Raw genomic sequence first — 21,108 nt, 5'->3', positions numbered from 1 at the left:
CACCTTCCGAGCAACCTGTCAGCCAATACTTTACTCTCTATACTCTTGTATATTATTCCCAGCACCAGGTAGGTAGTCATACAGGAGAGATTGGACAAGACATATGATACAACCTCTTCGCAATCATGCCATCAAGCTGGAGAGCTGCTTTGAGCACCTAATCACTGGAGGCCCTAGATCTACCACCTTTTCAAAACGATACGGTCTCAGGTGTTTCACCTGCGGTGGCCTGGCCATGAACCTGATGGCGAGTTGTGATTTACCGAAAGGTTGGACCTTAAAGAAGGAGAGTATGAGATTGAGTATTTCATGTATCTATTATTTTAAAGTCGAAAATTCCAGGTTGGTATGGGAATGAATTGGAAGTTGTCTACCTACTTCGACTGTGCCGTGCTTTTGGTGTCCAAGTCTTCAGAGAAGTGCTGTAGCAACCAGGTGCTTGACAGCCTTCCCACTCTCACGTCCTAGACAAAATAGCCAGGTCATGAAAATCAGTTACGTGTGATGACGCTTGACCTATACCATTCTGGTGAGGAAATAGGTTTGTTGACTACCGTTCAAGTTTTTTTTTTTTTTTTTTTGGCGTGTGGACTATATCCCGCCTGTTGATTAGGGTATCCTTTGGCGTCTACTAGCTCCCATTTAAGGCTTCTTGACCATCTTTGAATGGCTTCAGAATAAATATCAAGTGTCATTATTTTACCTATCAAGAGGAGAGTCCGCTGGATGATGTAATTCCAGCAAGTTGTCCGGTGGCCAGCTAGGAGTGGTGCAACGCCGGTTTGTCAATGACCCACCAAAACTCCTGAGAGGGTATTTATACTTCTCAACCAAAAACATTGCACTTGTTCCTCTTTCCCCTGTGCTTCATCACGATCGAACTCGCCTTTATACCTTACTACTGGAAGCTGACCACTTTCTCCATCATGCCAAGCACCGCTTGTCGTGGTCATTGAATGATGGGACAGGGGATGGGACCGGAGGCAATGAACTACCTGTCCTCCGTAGTCCTGCAAAGGTACTTCGATGCTACATAGAGTAAATTTATGACTGAAAACTGCAATCGACTCCTTCTTTGCACCTAGACCAAAAAAAAGGCTGATCTCTACTATTCCTGGGCTCACTACTGGCTTGATTTCTCTGGACATACAATCGAGCGGACCAAGCACTACGAGACTGCGAAAAACACCAAGACCGAACATGAAGCCAACACCTGCGGCTTAAACGACCCCTTCTTGGTCGCCAAGCTACATCAAAAGATCAAAAGCCAAGCAGAACTCATTGAACAACTCGAAGACCTGGTCAACAAGTTTGAGCCGGCTTTCTCAGCTGTCACGACAGCAGTAGAGGATTCCACCTCGACTCTCACCCGGATTGCAAACACCACTATCTCTCCTTTCATTGGCAACCAGGCCAGCACACCGACCACGACCGCAACATCAAGTCCAATTCCCACGCCGGCCACCTCCACCGCGTCCACCCCGACACTCAGCCCGAGAACCGACACGTCAACTCCCACGCCAATGATCCCCCCGTTCACCCTGACCATCGACACAACCGCCACCCCTAACAGCACCCCGTCATGCCCCGAGACCACCTCGGCCACCACCCAGCCTGACCCCAAGACCACCTTGAACAACAGCCAGTCTCACCCGAAAACCACCTCAACCACCGTCCAGTCCACCCACAATTAAACCCTCACCTACCCCATCCCCAGCCGAACCAATTGTTTAAACCGAGCAGTCTGCTATTCCCTCTCGAGAAATAGTGCCATTTTTAAGTGCTCCGGGTGCTCACTGATGCTACCTACGGAGGTACAGCGGCGAGATCAACTACCGAGAGCACGGTGCAACAACACCAATAGGCTTCCGATAGCTAGAGGTGGGCGGTAAGAGGGGTTGATATGAGGGGGGGGGTGATGTGTTTTGTTGAGAGTTTGTGATGTGGGCTTGATTTATTAGTATGCGAATGGAAATGTAGAGAAGTTGCGAAGAAGGGATGGTTAACAGGCCCCTTCTCACTACCTGTCTTTTTAAAGCAATGTTGACCATCTTTCCAAGAGTCTGAACCGTATACTAAAAAAGCCTGCTGGCTATCTTCAATATCGGCTCAAGACCTGTTAACCCAGCCCTTGTTCCCAACCGCAGTCTCTATTTCGTTGGGTATCAAGGATAGACTTACCGCTTTACTCAAGCCCATGACACCCTTAAACTCGGCAAAGTTCTCTTAATCTTGTTTTCTTTCTTCTCAACTCTTGTACTCCCCTCCCCCCGTCTCTCTTCATAAACAACCCGCAATAGAACCAGACCGTAGTACATGGGGTTTTGATCCTCAAGTCATTTCAAGGATTTCCACGAGGTTTTCAGCGGCTACAGCATTGCATTCCCAACTTCCTTCTGGAAAGGTCTGATACCGACAACAGCCCTGCGGTGGACAAAAATATCCACATTTCACGACAGCAACCACCCCCCCTCCCCCCCCTTCACCCCCCAGGTTAAACTTCAGCTGTCCAAGGAGAAGGTCAATAGCTTAGGCAAAATCACCAAACCTCAGACTCAGAAGACCATAACTCAATTTCATCGATTCTTTTACCCCCCCCCACCAACTCTCTCTCTAAATAAACTAACAGAAAATGACCCAAGAGACCAAAATATACACCCCTGCCTGACTGACATAACCTACACAAACTTGATAAACCCCCAACGCCGAAGCAATCCCCATCAACAACGACAGCAACGACAGCAAAAACACCCCCCCCCTTTCTTTGAATTCTTTCTCAATGCACTCGTTAACCACTACAAAGATCAAATTTTATACCCCCACCAAACTACCATAAAAAGAAAAACCCACGCTTCCCATCCCATCCCATATTCCCCCCCATCATAATACACAAAACCTGCCTAACAAGAAGTTCACCGCAAATAAAACCACCCCTCCTGCTCCTTCTCACCCCTCGTATTCCCCACCAACCCCAACCCAGCCCAAAACCCATCCCCCCCTCGTCCTTGCGAACTCCCCTGACTTGGCCTCCCACCGCCCTCCACACTCTCCAAAACCTTCTCCTTCCCCTTCCTCTTCTCCTCCTCCTCCTCCTCATCCCTCTCCTCCTCCACCAGAACCCCCTGCACAAACTCGATATCCCCAATCGCATCATTAAACACCCCCGCCACCCGGCTCAGCACCGCCATCCTGTTCCAGTCGTGCCTGCTCTGCCAAATCTCATCCATCAGCTCCCGGTAAATCTGCTCCAGCTGTTCAATCGAACACCCCGCTGTCCTGTCCGCCAGAATATCCAGAAATTCTGACAGCCGACCCTCGTGCAGGACAGGTTGCTGAGATGAGTGGTGAGATCCCTTCGATCCCGGGGTGGGAACACCCGAGATGACGGTAAGGGGTCCGGAAGTGGTTGTTGTTGTCGTCGAAGGGGTGTTTTGGGAGGGTTTGCCACCGCTAGAGGAGGCATTCTCGTCGTTGAGAATGTTTGCCAAAGGTGCTGCCGCGGCCTTTGGCGCGGGTTTTTGCGACGAGGTCGGGGAGCCTTGTTCTGAAATGGTGACACGGTTGACGTTGGACAAGGGATGGGAGGGCGTTCGTTGAGCTGTGACCTGCGGGACGCCACCCCTAGGTTGGAGAATCCCTTGTGCTATGCCCGCTGCCTGGGAGTGCGCCCAGGCTTGGCTGCTTGATGATGAGCCTTGGCTGTGGCTTTGTCCAGCCAGGAACCCGCTTGGGTGGATGCTTTGAGACTGCGTGTCTTCCAGCTGGGACGTCTCGTCAGGGTTGTTCTGCCCCGTAGTGCCGTTGGTGTGTTGTGTGCTCCAGTTGTTGGAGTGGTTTGTCGACGGGTCCGACGTCTTGGTCGTCGAAGCATCATTCAATAATGCCGACGGTGACATACCCGGCGGAACAGAGGTGATAGCAGACCGCTGCGACATATTCCCCGCCGTTGCTCTCGCCGAATCACCCAGCGGACCCCCAACATTCCTAGGTATGGGCCACTGCAGCGGCGAAATCAAATCCCTCCCAGTCAACGGCTGAGTATCCTCATCCATCCCACCCATCTGCACATCCCCATCACCCACCTTCGACGCCGGCGTGCCGTTCGTCAACGGCCTCGACTGCGTCGAATCCCCATGGCCCCTAGAAGGCGGACTCAAAATCGGCTGGAACCTCGCCGCCGTCGTCCCCGCATTGCGCGAAAGCGGCAAACCAATGCCCACGGGCCCCTGAGAGTCACTATCCCCATCACCTGGAATATCCGACTGGATCAGATCAATAACCGAGTGAACAACCTTCCTTTTCCTAGCCTTCTCCTCCGCCTCCCTGACCCTCTGTAGCTGCCTCTCGTAAATCTCGTCAAACCTGATCCCCTGATTCGCCAGCGAGGTGCTGATATCATGCACATCCACCTCGACGTTAGTCCTCAGCTCATTGGCCTTGAGTGTCCTGTCCTTGTCACCAATATTCTTCGCATCCAGATAAAGCCTGTTGATGTCCTTGTAGAAATCATGCGGCCGGGCATAATACCCATTGGCAAGCCTCTCCTCGATGGTGGTGGTCTCCAAATTGTAAAAAAACTTGCCCGTGGCCGTGTCCCTGATGCCCTCAGTGCCCTCCTTGTCCCGTGCAATCTCATACGGCCTGTGCTCGCCCTCGGCAAGATCAGGCCGGACAAAGTTGGGATCCTGCTCATCAAACAGATACGCAATCTGCTGAAGGGGAATGACCGGCTGCCTAAACTTCCGATACTTGCGGTGAATCTGATCCATAATCGGTTGCAACCGCATTTTCAAAAGATTAAGGTGGTGCAAGTCAGCCTTGCGCTGAGCTTTGATCTCTTCCTTGGTGAGGGTCCTCGGTGGTGGAGGGGGGGCAACAGGGAGCTCTTCAATAACCCGCTTCTTGCGGTTGGCAGGGTCGGGGAACTCGTGCGGCGACTTCCTCAGGTGAACAAGCAAGTTCTCAAAGAACTCGAGGCGGTATGATCTCTCAGGAGGCTCAATCACGGCCCGATTTTTCTTGGAGAACCCAAACAGCTTGACCAAAAGCTCTGGATCAAGTAACTCAGGAGTGCACTCGGCAGTGCCCAACAACAGAACCGGGTCCGACGGCGGGATGCGCATGATAAGAGTCTTGAACATCTCAACAGCCACCTCCGGTATGCTGCGGAACCAGAGATCAACATTAGGAATGAAGATAACCGCTGGTTTGTGCCTCTTGACCTCGACAAATCGGCTGGCAATCACTTGCTCAACAGGCTACCAACAGTTAGCAATCATCCCTTCACATCATCCCAACAAGATAAAAAAAACTCACCCTTCCATCCCCAAGTAAGCTCGACACATCCATATTCTCAACATGAACCCCCTCCAAATGATGCAACATGGCAGCCGCCAAATAATTCTGCCCCATCCCCGGCAGCCCCGAAATCAACAACCTCGGCCTGAAAACTCTCGACCTTCCAAACTCAGCATGCGCCGCCTCCCGCGCAAAACCAGTATCCGCATCGGCATAAGGCTCATACATGGCCTCCTCCAACGCAGTGATCTTCTTCTCCCGCGGCAGAATATTATCCAACACCCCAATCAAAGCCTTGTGCTGGTTCCTCAGCAACGGCTCAATCGTCCTCGGGAGCGGCACCGCCGACGACGAAGTCGACCTCTCAGACGAGGGAATCATCTTCTTGACCGAAATCATAAAGTCCGTCGCCGAAATCGTAATCTTGGAAGGGTCGACAACAAGCTTCTCCTTGGACGAGTAGATTTGCGGGTAGGTCCTCTGGATGGCATTCAGCGCAGCCTCGGTGCAGAGCGCTCTCAGATCAGCACCTCCGTAACCCTTGGTGTTTTCCGCCAACGCCCTCATGAACTGCGGAGACAGACCCCAGTCCTTGGTGTGAATGTCCAGGATGGAAAGTCTGCCTTCCAAATCAGGCAGAGGAAAGTAAAATTCTCTGTCGAAGCGACCCGGTCGGCGAAGAGCAGGGTCGATGTTGTCTGGTCGATTGGTCGCACCAATAACGATAACCTGACCACGACCATCCATACCATCCATCAGCGCCAACAACGTCGACACGATACTGGCATGGATCTGCTCCTGCTTGCTGGACCGCACGGGCGCGAGACCGTCGATTTCATCAAAGAAGATGATGCTGGGTTGGGTCCTCCTCGCCTCCTCAAACAGCAACCGAAGTTGCTTCTCGGCCTCACCCACCCACTTGCTGAGGGCGTCAGCACCTTTTCGCATGTAGAAGCTGATCTTGCGGCCTCCATGACCGACAGAGTTGGCAAGCGCTCTGGCAAGGAGCGTCTTACCAGTGCCAGGCGGACCATGAAACAGCACACCTCTAGGTGGCGTGACGTGGAACCTGGTAAAGAGCTCAGGATACAGCAGCGGAAGCGTAACCATCTCCTTCAGCTGGTCGATATGACCCTGCAAGCCGCCAACTTTGCTAAAGTCGACGTTCATATCAACACCGAGAGGATCGGCGTCAGCAAACGCCTTTTGATTCTTGACCTTGCCGACTTGGGGAGTCGCGCCCCCAATACCTCCAGGCCCATCATTATGGGAACCGAGAGGGTTGAAGAGACCGACTGGTGGCGCGGCAGAGGTAGGCGTCATGCCGACGGTACCGCCAACGCCAGAGCGCATGTTCATCTCGTCGTCACTACTGTCAGAGTCTACACCACCGGTAGCTCCAGTGCCCCATGGTCCGTTGAGTAGGGAACCAGCCCCACCACCACCGCCGAACGGACCAAACGTAGTGTTGAGAGCACGCTCCCAGGCTTGAGTGCCGCCGCTCTTGCCACCTCTGCGGTTTCTGGCAGGCGTGGCAGCTGGCTCGGCATCATCATCCTCAACCTCGAAAGCAGCAGGGTCGATGGCAGGTATGCTGTAGTTGACCGGCTTTGTGCGACGCTTCTTGGTTTCCCGTTCCTCATACTGGATAGACGGTGATCTGCGACGAGTTCGGCGGGGCCGTGATCTACTACTTTCACGCAGCTCCTCCAGCTCTTCGGCCATCTCATCCTTGTCGAGTTCGATTTCTTCGTCCCCGGAATCTCGCTGGTTGCGACGGCTCCGTCGACTCGCAGCTCTAGAGCCGCGACCACGACGAGGTGTGGGAGTGGACTCATCATCCTCATTGGGTGCCTCCTCATTAGGAGCCTCTGACGCAGACATGTGATCGGCAGATTCTTCACCAGGTTCGAAGTCGCTACTAGGCTCTTGCAAACTTTTCTTTCCACGAAGGCGCGATTTTCGTGTAAGACGGCGACTCCCTCCGACGGTCTCCGGTTCTGGTTCCGCAGCCTCCTCGGCGGGCTGTGACGCAGCTGCTCGCGCACCGCGTGTCCTTCTGGTGATTGGAACATCGTCATCATCGTCATCTTCATCATCGGCTGGTGCGGATGGCGCGGCAGATTCGGCGGCCTCTGCAGGTTGATCTTCCATCGGAGCATCTTCATCTTCTGGCTGGGCTTCTGGGACTTCTGGCTCGACATCACCACGAACTGGAGATGGTTCCTCTCCCCGACCCTTAGTCACGGACTCTGCCTCCTCTCCTTCCATAGCCGCGGCAGGTTCCTCGTCCTTGGACTCGCTTTCTTGCGTTGCTTCCTCGATGGTGGGCTGGGGTGGCTGTTTGAGGCCTTTGCCAGCTCCGCGGTTTCCGCGAGTCGCACGAGCCAATGCTTCTGGGCTCTTGCTCCTAGAGGCTCCCCGAGCTGGCTGTGCGTGTCTCCCAGAGTTGGTCAGCTCAAACAGTGGCTCCTCGACCTCCTCGGTACGGGCGCGAGTTCGGCGCGTTGGATGAGCAGGTGCCGGCGGTGGCTTTGATGGTGGCTCCTCCTTTCCACGCTTGGATGATCGTTGTGCTTGTGCTGTCTTGAGCACAACAATTCTTGATGGTTTATTGGCCGATTTCTTTGGGGTTTTCTCCAGCTCGCTGGCACTGTCACCGGATTCCTTGATCTCCTCCTCCTCTTCAGCGCTGCTTTCTCTGTAGGATTGGTGCTTCACCGCAGCCTTCCTCGCGCGGCGACCGGCGGCATTAGTGGGCAAATCTTCGTCGGACTCGTCTTCGTGGTCATCATGGTCATCGTCGGCGAAGGAATCTTCCAGGTCGCTATCCTCGAGCTCATCATCGTCTTCAATATCGGACCCTCTGTACCTGTTGGATCGCTTGCCGCGAGCGCCTCCTCCTGTTTTCTTGGTCCTCGTCGACCGCGACTTCTTGGCGCTTCGTCGTGGTGCTGGTGCGTCCTCTGTTGGATCAAAGTTCTCGTCTTCCGAATCCGATTTGTTAGGGTCGAATCCGTCGAGGGGATCGCGTTTGCGCTTTGAGGGCATCTTGACGGTTCCTCTTTCGATGGGATGGGATGACGCGAAAGGCCAAAGTTTGATGGTACAATGGTACAACAAGGGTAACGTGTGTCGTTGATATCAAGACTCGAGACTGGAAAGGTGTGCGGTTAGCATCAAGCAAGCAAGCAACATGCGCTGATGTAGGATGCAATCGGCACGAAGCTATGACTTCGATGGTAGCAAGGAAGGGATGCTCACGTTGTTCGCTCAGGTCTCATCAATTCATAGGCGGCATGAGCGATCAAATGGGGTATACAGAGTCGGTGTAAGTGGGAAATTCACAACTGCGGCCTCTTGGACATGGGATGAGGCAGAGGTGGTCGTGAATGGGCAATCGCTTGGAACTTGCAGTTGGTTGAGGTAAGCTGAGCTCGTGATGGATGATTGATGGCGACAGATGCATCGATGGATGCGACGCGAAAAAGAAAAAGGTTGTCGTCCCAGCAATTGGTGATTGTCGCGAACGGAGCAATACGGGGAGGTGTGTCTGCCCTGCTTGGTGCAGAGTTGATGGTGGTGACAGGACGAGCACTCTGCTTGCTCTTGGATTTGCCCGTGGCAGGTTAAACCAGTCTGAGTGCAGGAAAAACGCACTTGCCAGGGCGGAGGTTCGCGTGTTCTGCCTTTCGCGTGGTGCCCGGTTGGCTGCTGACACGGCCATTCCAGCCAATCAGAAGCCACGCAACAGTGCATGAGTGGAGTCAGAGGCCCCTGCAGGCAGCAACCCATTGTGAATCACTTCAGAAAAATGGCAATTAAGAAGCGCTGTGCAGTCAGGTCGACGCGTCGCAATGAAAACCATCAATTGTGCTCACCAGATGCATCAAGAGCAAGATGTAATGGTTTGAATCAGCAGCGCTCATTATGTTGTCTATTTTGATTGTTTCTACTGTCTCTCATCATCGATATACGATCTGCCATAGCCAACCTCCAATTCAACAGCTTCACAAAAAGAACGCGTTTTAAGCGCAGTCAGACGTGTCTATCGCGACAGTTACAATGTCGTCATGGGATCGAGTGTGCAATTGAGAAGAGGTGGTTGCGGTTGTGTGGAGAGAGAACCCGACCAGATTCCCACGTGGCAGTCGATGTGTGCGGCTCAAGACTCGCCCCGACCAGCACCCGACCAGGGGATCCGGTCGCCGAAGAACTGCCCTGTCCCGTTGGCTTTTGCCTGCCGTGGACCAGAGTCTGTGTGAGCGGTTGAAAGCGCAGGGTTGACTGGGCTTGGCCACTCTCTGCTTGGGAGGAGGCGACGGAGAGGGGGAGGGGTCTCTCCTCTGCTTTGCTGGAAAAAGGGGGAGGGGGGTTGAACACACACCGTCCTTGCTGGGTGCACCCCGCCTTCTCACCCCTTTGCATATCACAAGCAACCAGAGCTACCTGCAACCGGAGGAGCGTGCAACACAGATACATGTCTTTGCAGAGACGGCAGAAAGATAGCTCTAAACTTTATTTCACTTGTTTGTTTGCCACATTTGTGACTCGACTTTAGACTAACAACTCCAACGCTTTATGTAGCATCCCCTTCTCCTTTCCGCCTGTTTCTCTCTACTGAGCCCAGAGTTTTTGGTGATGTAAGTCCTGGCTTGTTATTTGTCAGGCTCACCACCGCTCAAGCAGAACTGCCCGTCAAAATGCACCTCCACACACTCTCCTGACCCGTCCAAAATACGCCTAGCAACATGATTTTCCCAATCCAGCGCCTGATTAAAAGCAACACTGTTTCGTTGCACCCAACCAATCTCCCATCACCGCACCGCACCGTTTCTTCTCATCATCTCCGTGCCCCTGACCGAATCCTAGGGAACACCAGTGGCAGCTGCAACTTGGCAATATGCTTCATGACGCCGCCAGCCTTGGACTGCTTGACCCGTGCACCCACCTCCATGAAGTACTGGGCAAGCTGCTTCTGCTCCAGCTTGAGATCCTCTCTCAGGTCGTTCATGTTGACCTCAAAGTTGTCAATGATGCTGGCAAAAACACAGCAGTGCGTCATGAGCAGCTCCATGTGCTCCTTGCGCATCACACCATTATCCGAGAATTTCCGACGAATATTCTCAATGACCACCTCGGGCGCTGGGGACAGAAGCTCTCGCAGCTTGTCCCTCTTCGCAATGGTCTTTGTACCACGCTCCCTGCCCTTCCCGGTAGTGACCCAGAGGATGATGACCCACAACAGATATCGCAAAACCTGCAACCGTTCCTTGTCCTCCTTGTTGGCTGCCACACGCGCAATGCGGTGGGCAACAAAACGCGAAGGAACGTTGACAGCCTCGTTGTTGCGAACAGCTTCCTGCCAATCCATGACCGGCACCGCGTTGAGAATCTCGGATCCGATGATCTCTCTGGGGATATACACATCCTGGATGTGCTCGGCATTGTAGTTGCCCTTGGGCACTGGTCTGACCTGATCGACAGCAGCTTGCAGCTCCTCCTTGGTGGCCGATTTGGCGAACACCTCCTTGACATTTTGCAACATGGTGTTCTCGGCTTGTCCCAAGTTGTCGGTCGAGGCCATGATGGCATTATCGGCGACGGACTTGAGCGCCTTCTTGGCTTTTCTAGTACCGAACTCTTCGCCGAGCGCTGTTCTCCTCTCGTAGTTGGTCTGCACATAATGGTAAGCCTTGGTGAGCACCAAACCAGCTCTTCCATAACAGAACATACCTGAGCGGCACTCTCCTCCCCTGGTTCCTTGCGCTCCTCTTGTTGCGCTCGAACCTTGTGTCGCACCATCATCTTCTTGGCTGAAATGATTTCGATTTCCTTGGTCTTTGGATCCACAATGGCGAGATAGTGATTGAGCATTTGCTCGGTCTCGCGGGCCGTGTAGTCTATCGATACGTGTGTGGAGGAGTGGAGAGCCATCTCGGGCGCTTGGGGAATACCGCTGCTCTTTCGGCGCTTGTTGGCCTGTTGGGGGACCTTTTCGTAGACATCGAATGCGTGCTTGTCGCGGAGAAGGAATCCTGGTGTTACGGCTGATTTACCAAGTCAGCACAGGTCTCTGGAATCAGTCAAAAAGCGCAATCGTCCATACCTACGACAGGAGGCGAAACCTGCGGCGTGTGGACTTTGGTTATTGAAAACTCCATGGCGGCACCGGCGCCCTCAGACTTCTTCTTCTTGGACTTTGGAGTGTCATCCTCGGCTCTCCTTCTCTTCTTTTCGGATGGGTCGCCCATTTTGACTGTGTGGAATTGCGAATTTGGGTATAACTTCTCGGTTCATAATCGCAAGGTGGTGGCAGATGGAGCACGGAGGGTGCAGCGGGCAACTTTTTTCTGCCGGAAAATAGACCCGCTGCGGGTTCACCGCTTTCAAAAGTTCCGGGCTTCCCCACACCCATCACCCACCATGACGAAATGCAAAAGTCGCTAAAATACTGGGGTGGGCTCAAGTGAGCTTGAGCTTCAATTGAACTGGGAGCTTGGGCTAGTTGCTGTAATTATTCGATCTTGATGAGATTAGCTACGCAGAGGTCTGGAATGAAAATACCATAGTCGGCGCATAGGACTGGAGCTACCTTGTTCGACCAGACAGACAGCGTCGAGTCGCAGTATCGTGACAAGTTGACATTGACCACCAATGGGTCTTGACAGCTGATTTAAGGTAAAACATGAAAGCAAAGTTCGTTGCGACTCTGGCAGCGAAAAGTCAAGAAAGCAATAACTAGGGTACACGACTGAAACACAATTTGATCACACGAGCACACGACAGTAGAGCACAAAGTGTTGTTTCTCAAGCTCGAGATATGTCAATTCTTGCAAACCATAAACCCCAATCTGCAGTCCTATGAAATAGCACAAAGCTTGCCCAATGTTCCATAAACGCCCATATTGTCCTCTCAACCTATGATTGGTGTGCAACCAGCCATATTCATTTTTTCATGATCCATCAGACCTCCGCGCAGTGAATGCCATTGTTGTAAAGTGTTGTCCCGGGGAGAACGTGGTTGCTGAAGACTCGGGGTGGTTGCCGAGACCTATTGGCCCACTTGACGACGGGCAAAGTCAAAGAACGGTTTGCGTCGCCGTGGTAGTCTAAAGGGACGACCAAGGTGCTGAGTTCGCTGATGGCCCAGGTTCAATTGTTACTGGGAGACTGATTGAGGTCGAGAAAGCGAGTCGTTTATTTGCTGTGGGCGACTGTCAGTAGCTGTAGTAGACCAGGAATGGGTGGATTGTGCGACTTACGATCTGGCTCTCATCTTTCTTCTCTTGCGCTTCAAGCGTCTAACTCTCTTTTTTCTCCACTTCGCTCTCATCTTGACTGTTGGTGATGTGTTAATTAGCACAGGAAGGCGAGAGGGTGTTGTTGTTGTCGAAGGGCACCTACATGTTACTTCGGAGATGAGTGATTGCGTTGGTGATGAGGGAAGAAAGAGGATGCTTTTTCGGGAGGGGAAGTTGACTTAACTAGGTAGGGCAAGGCAGGGCAGGAACCCTGTGGGGCAGATCAGGTGATTTCTTTGATCAGGGCCCAAGCTCCCTTCCCGTCTGTGCGGGGTGCTGCGGGAACTGCTCTGTGGTGGGGGACAACTCTGGTCAGCTGCCAGCGACGAGCAGTGGCAGACGTCATGTCGGGTCACTTTGCTCACCCTTCCTTGTTGAACAGCGGCAGAGATGAGATGGACGGGTCTTCTCAATGCCTGAGAAGGACTTCTTTGAAGTGAGAGAAGCATTTGGGTGACTCGGTACAGCTCCTTGTCAAGCCTAGCGCTGGGCATTGCGTCCAGAGCTAATTATAAGATTCTAACGTGCAGCTTTTGCATCCATACAAACAGCAGTTCTTCATTTAAGTTTGAAACCTAAGCACATGTCTTCGCAACTGTAACCAAGCATATGAACAGTCAATATATGTTTTCAGCGTCCCATCACAAGCCTGGAATGACCTCACCCTCCCAAACACGACCACCGCAAGAAACCTTTGCTGATGCAGACCAGGACGGCACCGCCCTGGCCAGGAAAGTGCACACAATAGATGGCAGCTGGTTTCAGTAGGTCTAAAGAGTACCTGGCCATGGTGACGCTATCCAGCCCAGCATCACCAACCGAGCCCTCCTCCCCATCCGACATCACCACACCTACAACTTCGCCCCATTCTCCTTCCTCCAAAGCTTCCCCCACTTCGGATCATCCCCATTAGCCAAAACCTCCACATCCCTATACGGCAACCCCAAATGCTTATAAACAAAATGGAACCTATCACTCCCAAAAAAGGGCTCCCCCTCCCCTTTGTCATTCGTAGCCCATATCCACGGCGCCCCATAAGCCCCCCTCTCCAACGCCTCGTCAGTCGTCTTCTTCAGCTTCCCTTTAAACTCTTCTGCTTGAGCCCCCTTCATAATCTCCTCCACCTGCTCCGCACTAAACAACTTCTTCTTCTTTTCATCATTCGCCGTAGGACCGGAGAACCCCTCCGGCACAGCCAACAGCGTTGACTTGAGGTTTTCAGGAACAGTAAGGTTGAGATTGGGAGGTGACCAAAAGATGTGGAAGAGGTAGAGGAGGGTTTGGTCGAGGGTTTCTGGGGGAAACTTGGACTTGATGCAGTGCAGGGCACGAAGGGGAAGGATGGTTTTCCCGTTTATAAAGAGGTTTTCCGGGAAGGTGATGTTGAGGGGACTGCCATTGGGGTAGGTGCCCTGGCGGGCGATGGAGCGGGCTGCGTCGAAGGGGCCGTGGGCGGCTTTGGCGGGGAGGGTCCAGGGGGGTTTGTTGCCTGTTGCTTGGTTGAGGGCGCCGAGGAACGTTGGGTGGAATCTGGCGGGGGGGTGTTTAATAAGGGAGGGGATGAAGGGATGGGAAAGGGGACTTACTCGACGGTTACACCGTGGGAGGCGAGGATGGGGCGGTTGCGGAGGAGGTCTAGGTATGCGAGGTAGGAGTATAATGAAGCTGTATGTGATGGTGAGTAATTGATATGAGGGTGGGAAGGGATGGAGGGAGGAGAACTGACCTATGTCAAGGTAGCAGTCGATTTTACCGCCCATCTTGACTGTTTTACATGGGTATGGTACAATGAAACGCTTCAATAGTGATACAGACACACACAAATACACTGATATGTAAACATATAGATATAAAGATGAAAAGCAATGTGAAATAGGAAGTTGGAGGTTTGTATAAGATGCCTGGGACATTCCCCAGGTTCCACCCCCCCGCATTGTTCAGGGGGTGATGGTTCTGGGGAAGCGTGCCAAAAAGGGGAAGGGAACGGCGCCACTGCCTCGGCTCAGCCGCCCCACTGCCGGCCGGGTGCCTTTGTGAACCCCCAGCCTTTCGTTGACAACTTCATGATCAGTAATCCCATCGAGATATCTTCAAACTAGGTGGATATTGTCAAGTAGAACTTGCCGAAGATTTCGGTTATGTAACTTTGATGAAGTTGTATTTATTGAGTTGCTTTGATGGTTCTTGTTGTGCTTTGACCTTCACTCGCGATCTCACCACTTACACGCCCTCACGCTCAACAGCTCGGCACTCACACCCCTGACCCATCTCTTCAATACCACCAAGATGTCAACATCGACCAAGCCCATAGCCCTCGTAGTAGGCGCTTCAAGGGGCATAGGCCGTCAAGTAGCCATCGACCTCGCCAAAGCTGGCTACCATGGTAAGCCACACCACCACCATCAACGCCAGTAACACCACCACTAACACCCCCTCCAGTCATCGTCTCCGCAAAATCAACAACGCCCCTCTCCTCCCTCACCACCCTCTCGCCCTTCCCCCCCGACCCCAACTCCCCTCAATCAACCATCACCACCGTCGCCCTCGAGATAACCCAGCTCGGCCTCTCCGCGACCGCGATCCCAGTCGACACAACCTCCCAAACCTCCATCGAGAATCTCATTCACGATATCATCACTGTATGTTGTCCCTTCCCCATTTCCCATCACCCACAAACCCCCAACCACCACCTCTTCACCCCACCAGCTATTTCACCCTACCTCTCATCACATCCCAAACTAACCACCCCCCAGTCCCACAAAAGACTCGACGTCCTAATCTACAACACCGGCGCCATCCACTGGGGCCCCCTCTCCACCACCCCCCTCAAAAAATTCCTCCTCCTCCAATCCGTCAACCCAACCGGCCTCTACATCACCCTCCACCACTCCCTCCCCCACCTCAAATCCTCCCCCCTCGGCGGCCGGATAATCGTCGTCTCCCCGCCAATCTACTCCCGCTTCTTCCGCGGAAAAACCGCCTACGCAATCGGCAAAGTGGGCATGTCCGTCCTTGTCAAAGGCCTGGCAATGGACTTCGACCGAGAAGCCCTTCCGCTCCCTGACAAAAACCGCCAAAAAGGTATGGCCATCACCGGCATCTGGCCCGCCGTCGCCATCGAATCCGCCGCGACAGAACAGTTCACACGACGCGACCAAGAGTATAAACGGGATTTGAGAAAGCCTACTATTTTCTCTGACGCCATATTGGCAATCTTGGACGCGCCGGCGGAGAGGGTGAATGGGGAGTTGTTACTTGATGAGGATTTCTTACGGGAGGAAAGGGGTGTGACGGATTTTGGAAAGTACTCTCTGATACCGGGGGCGAACCCAAAGAGGATTATGCCAGAGGTGTTGCCTGATTTGAGGGTCAAGGAGCAGGATGACGAGGGGATGAGGATTGATAGTTCCAAGCTTTGAACAAAGAGGTCAAGATATGGTACGAAATGAGAGTTGTAAATTGTGTGTTAGATATTATCCTAACCAACTTGAGGTGGGTATATATAAAACTCCTAAACGCCCTTGTAAAAAACAAATGATACAAAACAACCCCCCCCCCTTAAACCTTCCCAGCCATCCTCGCCCTCCTCGCCTCCTCCTCCCTCAACGCCTCGCTCCTCGCCAAAAAGTCCTGTCTGGCCGCATAAGAGTCCTTGCTCTTCCCCGCCAGCTCCAGCTCATCCTTGATCCCCTCCTTATCCACAAACCCAGCCCAGTCCATCCTGCTCTTCTCGACAGTATTCAACTTCTTGGCCTTGGCCGCAGCAGCCTCTCTCGCCTTGAGCCTAGATGCCACCCCCAAGTTAAGATCGCTTCTCCTCTGACCCGTCGCCGGATCAATCGGCATCACCGGCTCAAACACGGACCGGAAAGCTTTTTTGAGTTTTCGGGTCGGTTCTTCTGATTCGGTCGTGTCCGTCCTCCCGGCCTGTTCGGCGAGGTAGAGTTTTGCCTCTGCTGATTCCCGATGGACGAGTTTCTCTTCTGTGTGGACCTTGCCAGCAAAATTATACGTGCGTTTGATTTTGATGAGGTCTTTTTCCGCGGCCGTTTCCTTAGATGGTTTTCCTGCTTCTTTTTCCTGTTGCTTTTCTTCTTGTGATGGTGGTGGTGATGGTGGTTGGGGTGCGGCGGCCTCGCTGGTCATTTGCGCCCAGAGGGCATCGACGTCGATGGTTACCGGGCCGGTGGAGACGGCCGCTCTTTTTTCTGCTTTTCTGTAGTGATATTGTCAGTGATGAAAATGGCGGAGGGATTACCAGGTGGACTTACTCTACCGCACGCTGGGCTCTGGTCTTGATGAGCCCGCCCTCGCCTCCTTCGTCCTCGGCATCTTCTTTTGTTTGTCTCCTCTTTTTCTTTTTGAGACCCTTGGATATTATAGCTTCATCGCCCGAGTTTTCGAAACCGGCATCTTCTGCTGCATCGCCACCGGCAGGGCGTTTTCGTTTCGCGGTCGGTTTCGCAATCGCGTCTTCATCTTCATCGGCAGAAGCAGAAGATTCCTCTGCTGCTGGCGCGTTATCGTCTTCGGGGGCAAAGTCGGAGTCTTCTTCTGAAACATACTCCTCTTCGAGAGGGTCTACTTCCGGAGGCGCCATTTCGAACTGTGTATCTGCTCTTGAACTGGTTCGAACAATGATGGAAGGAAAGAAATAAAGTGGATCGCGTCCAAAGTTCCTCGGTTGCCTGCCGCGTTGTGCTCACCAACGGCGTGTCTTGGCGGTCGTAATGATGCCCCTCCCCCGCTTAGGTTTAACTCCGGGATTCATTCTCCTCAACAACATCGGCTGTTTGTGAAGAGCATCGGTTGCACATCATCTTACGTGGGGACGGCCTGGGGTCTCTAAGCGATGATAGCACTATCAGTCTTTCCCGGACAAGTGAACCCGGCTCACGGGTCTAATCAATACCGCTATCTCGAAGCTGGGAAAGCTTGTCCTGCCCGTCGGTTCCGACATGTGTCAAGTTGTCCAATGAGATGTTGCTGGTTAAAATGGTAGGGCGTGCCCCGCATCTTGAAGCGGCCAGTCGTCGTCTTGGATCCGCCATGGCACGACGTGCCCGTGGAGTGTAGTGATCACGAGTCCGGGGATAAGGCATGAAAGTTCCTGCGGTTTGTAGCATAAAAGGAGGGGTGGGTGGTGGTGGTGGGAACTGTTGTGTGAGTTAGGAGAGGAGGAGGTAGCTTCATCAACCCCCAGCTTCTCGTACGTTAGCCACCACATATCAAAATGTCAGCCCTCACGCCCGAACAAAAGGAGCACTTCCTCCAGCATGGCTGGGTCAAGTAAGCCATTGCCATGTCCTTTCTACTTGGCCCGTTCATTCCTAACTCCTTCCTCTATAGAATCGAGAACTGCTTCACCAGAGAGCAAGCAGAGACCATAACTTCCAACGTGTGGACTCGCCTGGGCATGGACCCCAACGACAAATCAACATGGCACACCCTCCGCACCAACATGCCCTCTCATTTTGACTTTGACTCGTCCACCTTTGCCCCCAAGGCCTGGGCAGCCATTTGCGAGATCTGCGGCGGGGAGGACCGCATCGACCCAGCATTCAAGTACTGGAAGGACTCCCTCATAGTCAACCTTGGAACCCCAGAAGGAGAAAACAAGCCTGTCCCTCCCGAAAACTTTCCCGAGTGGCATGTCGATGGGGACTTTTTCGTACACTACCTCGACAGCAGAGAGCAGGGTTTGCTTGTCACACCCCTGTTCACAGATATCGAGCATCACGGTGGTGGAACCTACATCTGCCCTCCTGCCATCCCCAAGATCGCAAAGCACCTGTACGAGAACCCAGCCGGTGTCTGCCCAAGAATGGAGCCCCGTGGCGCACCAAACTTCAACCAGCAAGAGAACCTGGACTGGTTCAACAACTGCGCCAAGAGCTGTGCTGGCGAACCGGGGGCGTTTGTCGAGGCAACCGGCAAAGTGGGGGATGTGTATCTGATGCACCCTCTCATGCTCCATGCGCCGTCGGATAACTCGCTCAGGAGAGTGAGAATCATCACCAACCCACCTATTGCGTTGAAGGAGCCGATGAACTTTGACAGGGACAATGAGCAGGAGTACAGTCTTGTGGAGAAGGTTACGTTGAAGGCGCTGGGGAAGGATAGGCTGCCGGGGTGGAAGATTACTGGGCCGAGAGAAGCAGTGACTCCGCTCAGGGTCAAAATCCAGGAGCAGATGAGACTGGAGGAGTTGAAGAGACTGGAGGCGTTGAAGAAGCAGGCTGAGCAGACCCAGACTGTTACTGCTGCTGCCTAAGACAAGCGGTGAAAGGCTTTGTACCCAAGTAAAGAGCAAGATAGTGTGTTCGCAACAAACAAATTCAACAGACTTAAAGACAGATAAGACAAGATTAAAAAGCGAGACCCAACCAACCCCTGAATGTCGACATGATCAAGATCGCTTGGCATTTTGAGATCGGATCGCGGGTGCTCCCGCCAACCTGGCACCCAGACGCTAAGACTTGGCGACAAACGCGCCAAGACGTTGTCAGACACGGTCCAACTTGAACGGTTAGATTTTAACATCCAGCACCCCTCGCTTTCGACGTCACACTTGGTCCTCACGTCCCCAGCTCTTCCACCCTAGCTAAGCCCAACTACAGCCCAATGGCCAACAGCGACAGCGACGACTACTGGGTCCAGGAGCCCGAGTTGGCTCCTAATGATCCCATGCGCAACTTCATGCCGACGTCGTTTGGCAAGACATCCAAAGAAGCAAACATTGCGGCGCAAATAGAGCAGACAAGAAGAAAGGTCGAGATACCACAGAAGGAAAAAAAAGAGAAGAAGGCCGCTTCTGACTCGGACAGTAACAGCGATTCTGACGACGATGATGATGACTCCGAGTCCGACGAAGAAGACGAAGCCGCAAGATTCCCAGTCAGCCACGAGGTTGTCTTTACCACCCACGACCGCGCCGTCACCAGCATCGCGCTCGATCCAGCTGGCGCGCGCATGCTGACCGGGTCACTCGATGGTACCATTAAGTTTCACGATTTTTCGTCCATGACGCCGACGACCCTGAGAGCATTCAAGAGTGTGGACCCGTGGGGGAGCAACAAGTCGGGCTCGACAGATTCCCATCCGATCCAACATATCGAGTTTAGTCGGCATTCGGGCGGCGCATTCTTGTGTGTCACTGCGCATCCACAAGCCAAGATTATGTCGAGGGATGGCGATGTCTTGACCGAGTTTGTCAAGGGGGATATGTACCTGCGCGACATGAACCACACCAAAGGCCATGTGGGCGAGGTCACGACTGGGACATGGCATCCGACCGATCAGAATTTCTGCATCACGGCAGGTTCTGACAGCACATTGAGAATATGGGACGTCAACAACAAGCGGAGTCAGAAGGAGGTTATTGTCTTCAAATCCAAAGCACCTGGGTGTGCTGGGCGAACAAGGATGACGGCGGTGGCATGGGGTGCTCCATCATCAGGGGGCGCGCCGGTCATCGTCTCTGCTGCGCTGGATGGGTCCTTGGTCATGTACAGTGGAAACGGGCCATTCTCACGACCAGCGGCGGAAATCAGAGATGCGCACAAGGCCGATACATGGACGGGCGGTATTGATATCAGTTCCGACGGGCGGATGGTGGTTACTCGGGGCGGTGATGGGCTGATCAAGCTGTGGGACACACGCAAGTTCAAGCAGCCGCTGGTCAAGGTTGAGCACCCTTCCACCTCTGACCGTTACCCCATGTCCAACATCAAATACTCGCCAGATTCCTCGTCCATCATCGCTGGTTCGGCATCAGGGCATCTTCACATCTTGAACCCCGGAAACCTCAGGCCAGAGCACGTCACACCTATCACACCCGGTGTCCCGCTCATTGTGGTAGACTGGCACGAGAGGCTCAATCAAATCATCACGGGCTCTGCCAACTCCGAGACACATGTTCTCTACAACCCAGAAAAGTCCCATCGCGGTGCCCTCGAGGTCATGTCCCGGGCCCCGAAGGTGCGGCACATCGACGATGACCCCTCTGCCATCATGGATCAGAGCTCGGGTATTTCTGGAGATGCCATCGTGGCACCAGGGGCTCTGGGAGGAACCAAACGGGGTGGTGTTACGGCGTCCGGAAAGTCGAGAGATCCGATGAGACCTCAGATGCAGACCATCACACCGTTTATGCGCAGTCAGCCAGACGCAAAGCATATTTCGGAGAATATCCCACTGAGCAAGATGTTGCACGAGGATCCGAGAGAAGCACTGCTGAAATACGCAGATGCTGCCAAGAAGGATCCCATGTTTACCAATGCGTGGGCAAAGACGCAGCCGGTGACGCAGTATGCTGAGACGAGTGATGGGGAGGGGGAGGAGGGGCCGGATAGGAAGAGGGTCAAGAGGTGAAGAGATGGGGAGCATGATGATTTATGAGCATTGTTTGAGACTGTACATTGAATAGTCAGATACCAAGTGAATTAATTGATTGTTGCTCTCACTCATAACCCTGAGGAATCATGACAGGGTTGTGTGTTGCCGG

At 53.3% G+C, this 21,108-nt stretch overlaps 8 protein-coding genes across 8 annotated transcripts; 3 read left to right on the top strand and 5 right to left on the bottom strand.

The window, feature by feature from the left end:
• Positions 1-2,912: 2,912 nt before the first annotated feature.
• YTA7 (TAT-binding protein-like protein 7, AAA ATPase) lies at positions 2,913-8,917 on the bottom strand (the record flags this gene model as incomplete). Its single annotated transcript, XM_062893813.1, has 3 exons — positions 8,563-8,917; positions 5,317-8,455; positions 2,913-5,258 (listed from the first exon to the last, which is right to left on the bottom strand). Exons 2-3 carry the CDS (start codon positions 8,347-8,349, stop codon positions 2,913-2,915), a joined length of 5,379 nt encoding a protein of 1,792 aa, XP_062739658.1. The 5' UTR covers positions 8,350-8,455; positions 8,563-8,917.
• Positions 8,918-9,711: 794 nt separating this feature from the next.
• RPA49 (DNA-directed RNA polymerase I subunit rpa49) lies at positions 9,712-11,552 on the bottom strand (the record flags this gene model as incomplete). Its single annotated transcript, XM_062893812.1, has 3 exons — positions 9,712-10,975; positions 11,035-11,348; positions 11,408-11,552. 3 exons carry the CDS (start codon positions 11,550-11,552, stop codon positions 10,142-10,144), a joined length of 1,293 nt encoding a protein of 430 aa, XP_062739657.1. The 3' UTR covers positions 9,712-10,141.
• A 712-nt stretch (positions 11,553-12,264) lies between these two features.
• QC762_709630 (uncharacterized protein) lies at positions 12,265-12,634 on the bottom strand (the record flags this gene model as incomplete). The annotated part of the gene is made up of 2 exons (XM_062893811.1): positions 12,265-12,439; positions 12,564-12,634. 2 exons carry the CDS (start codon positions 12,632-12,634, stop codon positions 12,265-12,267), a joined length of 246 nt encoding a protein of 81 aa, XP_062739656.1.
• An 819-nt stretch (positions 12,635-13,453) lies between these two features.
• Positions 13,454-14,589, bottom strand: QC762_709620 (uncharacterized protein; the record flags this gene model as incomplete). The annotated part of the gene is made up of 3 exons (XM_062893810.1): positions 14,329-14,589; positions 14,189-14,267; positions 13,454-14,132 (listed from the first exon to the last, which is right to left on the bottom strand). Exons 1-3 carry the CDS (start codon positions 14,534-14,536, stop codon positions 13,454-13,456), a joined length of 966 nt encoding a protein of 321 aa, XP_062739655.1. The 5' UTR covers positions 14,537-14,589.
• Positions 14,590-14,629: 40 nt separating this feature from the next.
• QC762_709610 (uncharacterized protein) lies at positions 14,630-16,021 on the top strand (the record flags this gene model as incomplete). Its single annotated transcript, XM_062893809.1, has 3 exons — positions 14,630-14,985; positions 15,042-15,241; positions 15,356-16,021. Exons 1-3 carry the CDS (start codon positions 14,889-14,891, stop codon positions 16,019-16,021), a joined length of 963 nt encoding a protein of 320 aa, XP_062739654.1. The 5' UTR covers positions 14,630-14,888.
• A 91-nt stretch (positions 16,022-16,112) lies between these two features.
• On the bottom strand, positions 16,113-20,923 carry SWC5 (swr complex subunit). The gene is made up of 2 exons (XM_062893808.1): positions 16,874-20,923; positions 16,113-16,818 (listed from the first exon to the last, which is right to left on the bottom strand). Exons 1-2 carry the CDS (start codon positions 17,200-17,202, stop codon positions 16,161-16,163), a joined length of 987 nt encoding a protein of 328 aa, XP_062739652.1. The 5' UTR covers positions 17,203-20,923; the 3' UTR covers positions 16,113-16,160.
• QC762_709590 (uncharacterized protein) lies at positions 17,836-18,876 on the top strand (the record flags this gene model as incomplete). Its single annotated transcript, XM_062893807.1, has 2 exons — positions 17,836-17,891; positions 17,952-18,876. The coding sequence occupies 2 exons, from the start codon at positions 17,836-17,838 to the stop codon at positions 18,874-18,876; spliced, it is 981 nt and encodes a 326-aa protein (XP_062739653.1).
• QC762_709580 (uncharacterized protein) lies at positions 19,227-20,975 on the top strand (the record flags this gene model as incomplete). The annotated part of the gene is made up of 1 exon (XM_062893806.1): positions 19,227-20,975. The coding sequence occupies one exon, from the start codon at positions 19,227-19,229 to the stop codon at positions 20,973-20,975; it is 1,749 nt and encodes a 582-aa protein (XP_062739651.1).
• Between the last annotated feature and the right edge of the window lie 133 nt (positions 20,976-21,108).

Source organism: Podospora pseudocomata, chromosome 7, assembly GCF_035222375.1.
Source record: "Podospora pseudocomata strain CBS 415.72m chromosome 7, whole genome shotgun sequence".
Lineage (NCBI taxonomy): Eukaryota > Fungi > Ascomycota > Sordariomycetes > Sordariales > Podosporaceae > Podospora > Podospora pseudocomata.
The sequence above is the reverse complement of the archived record's forward strand: the minus strand, read 5'-3'. Positions and strand labels throughout refer to the sequence as shown.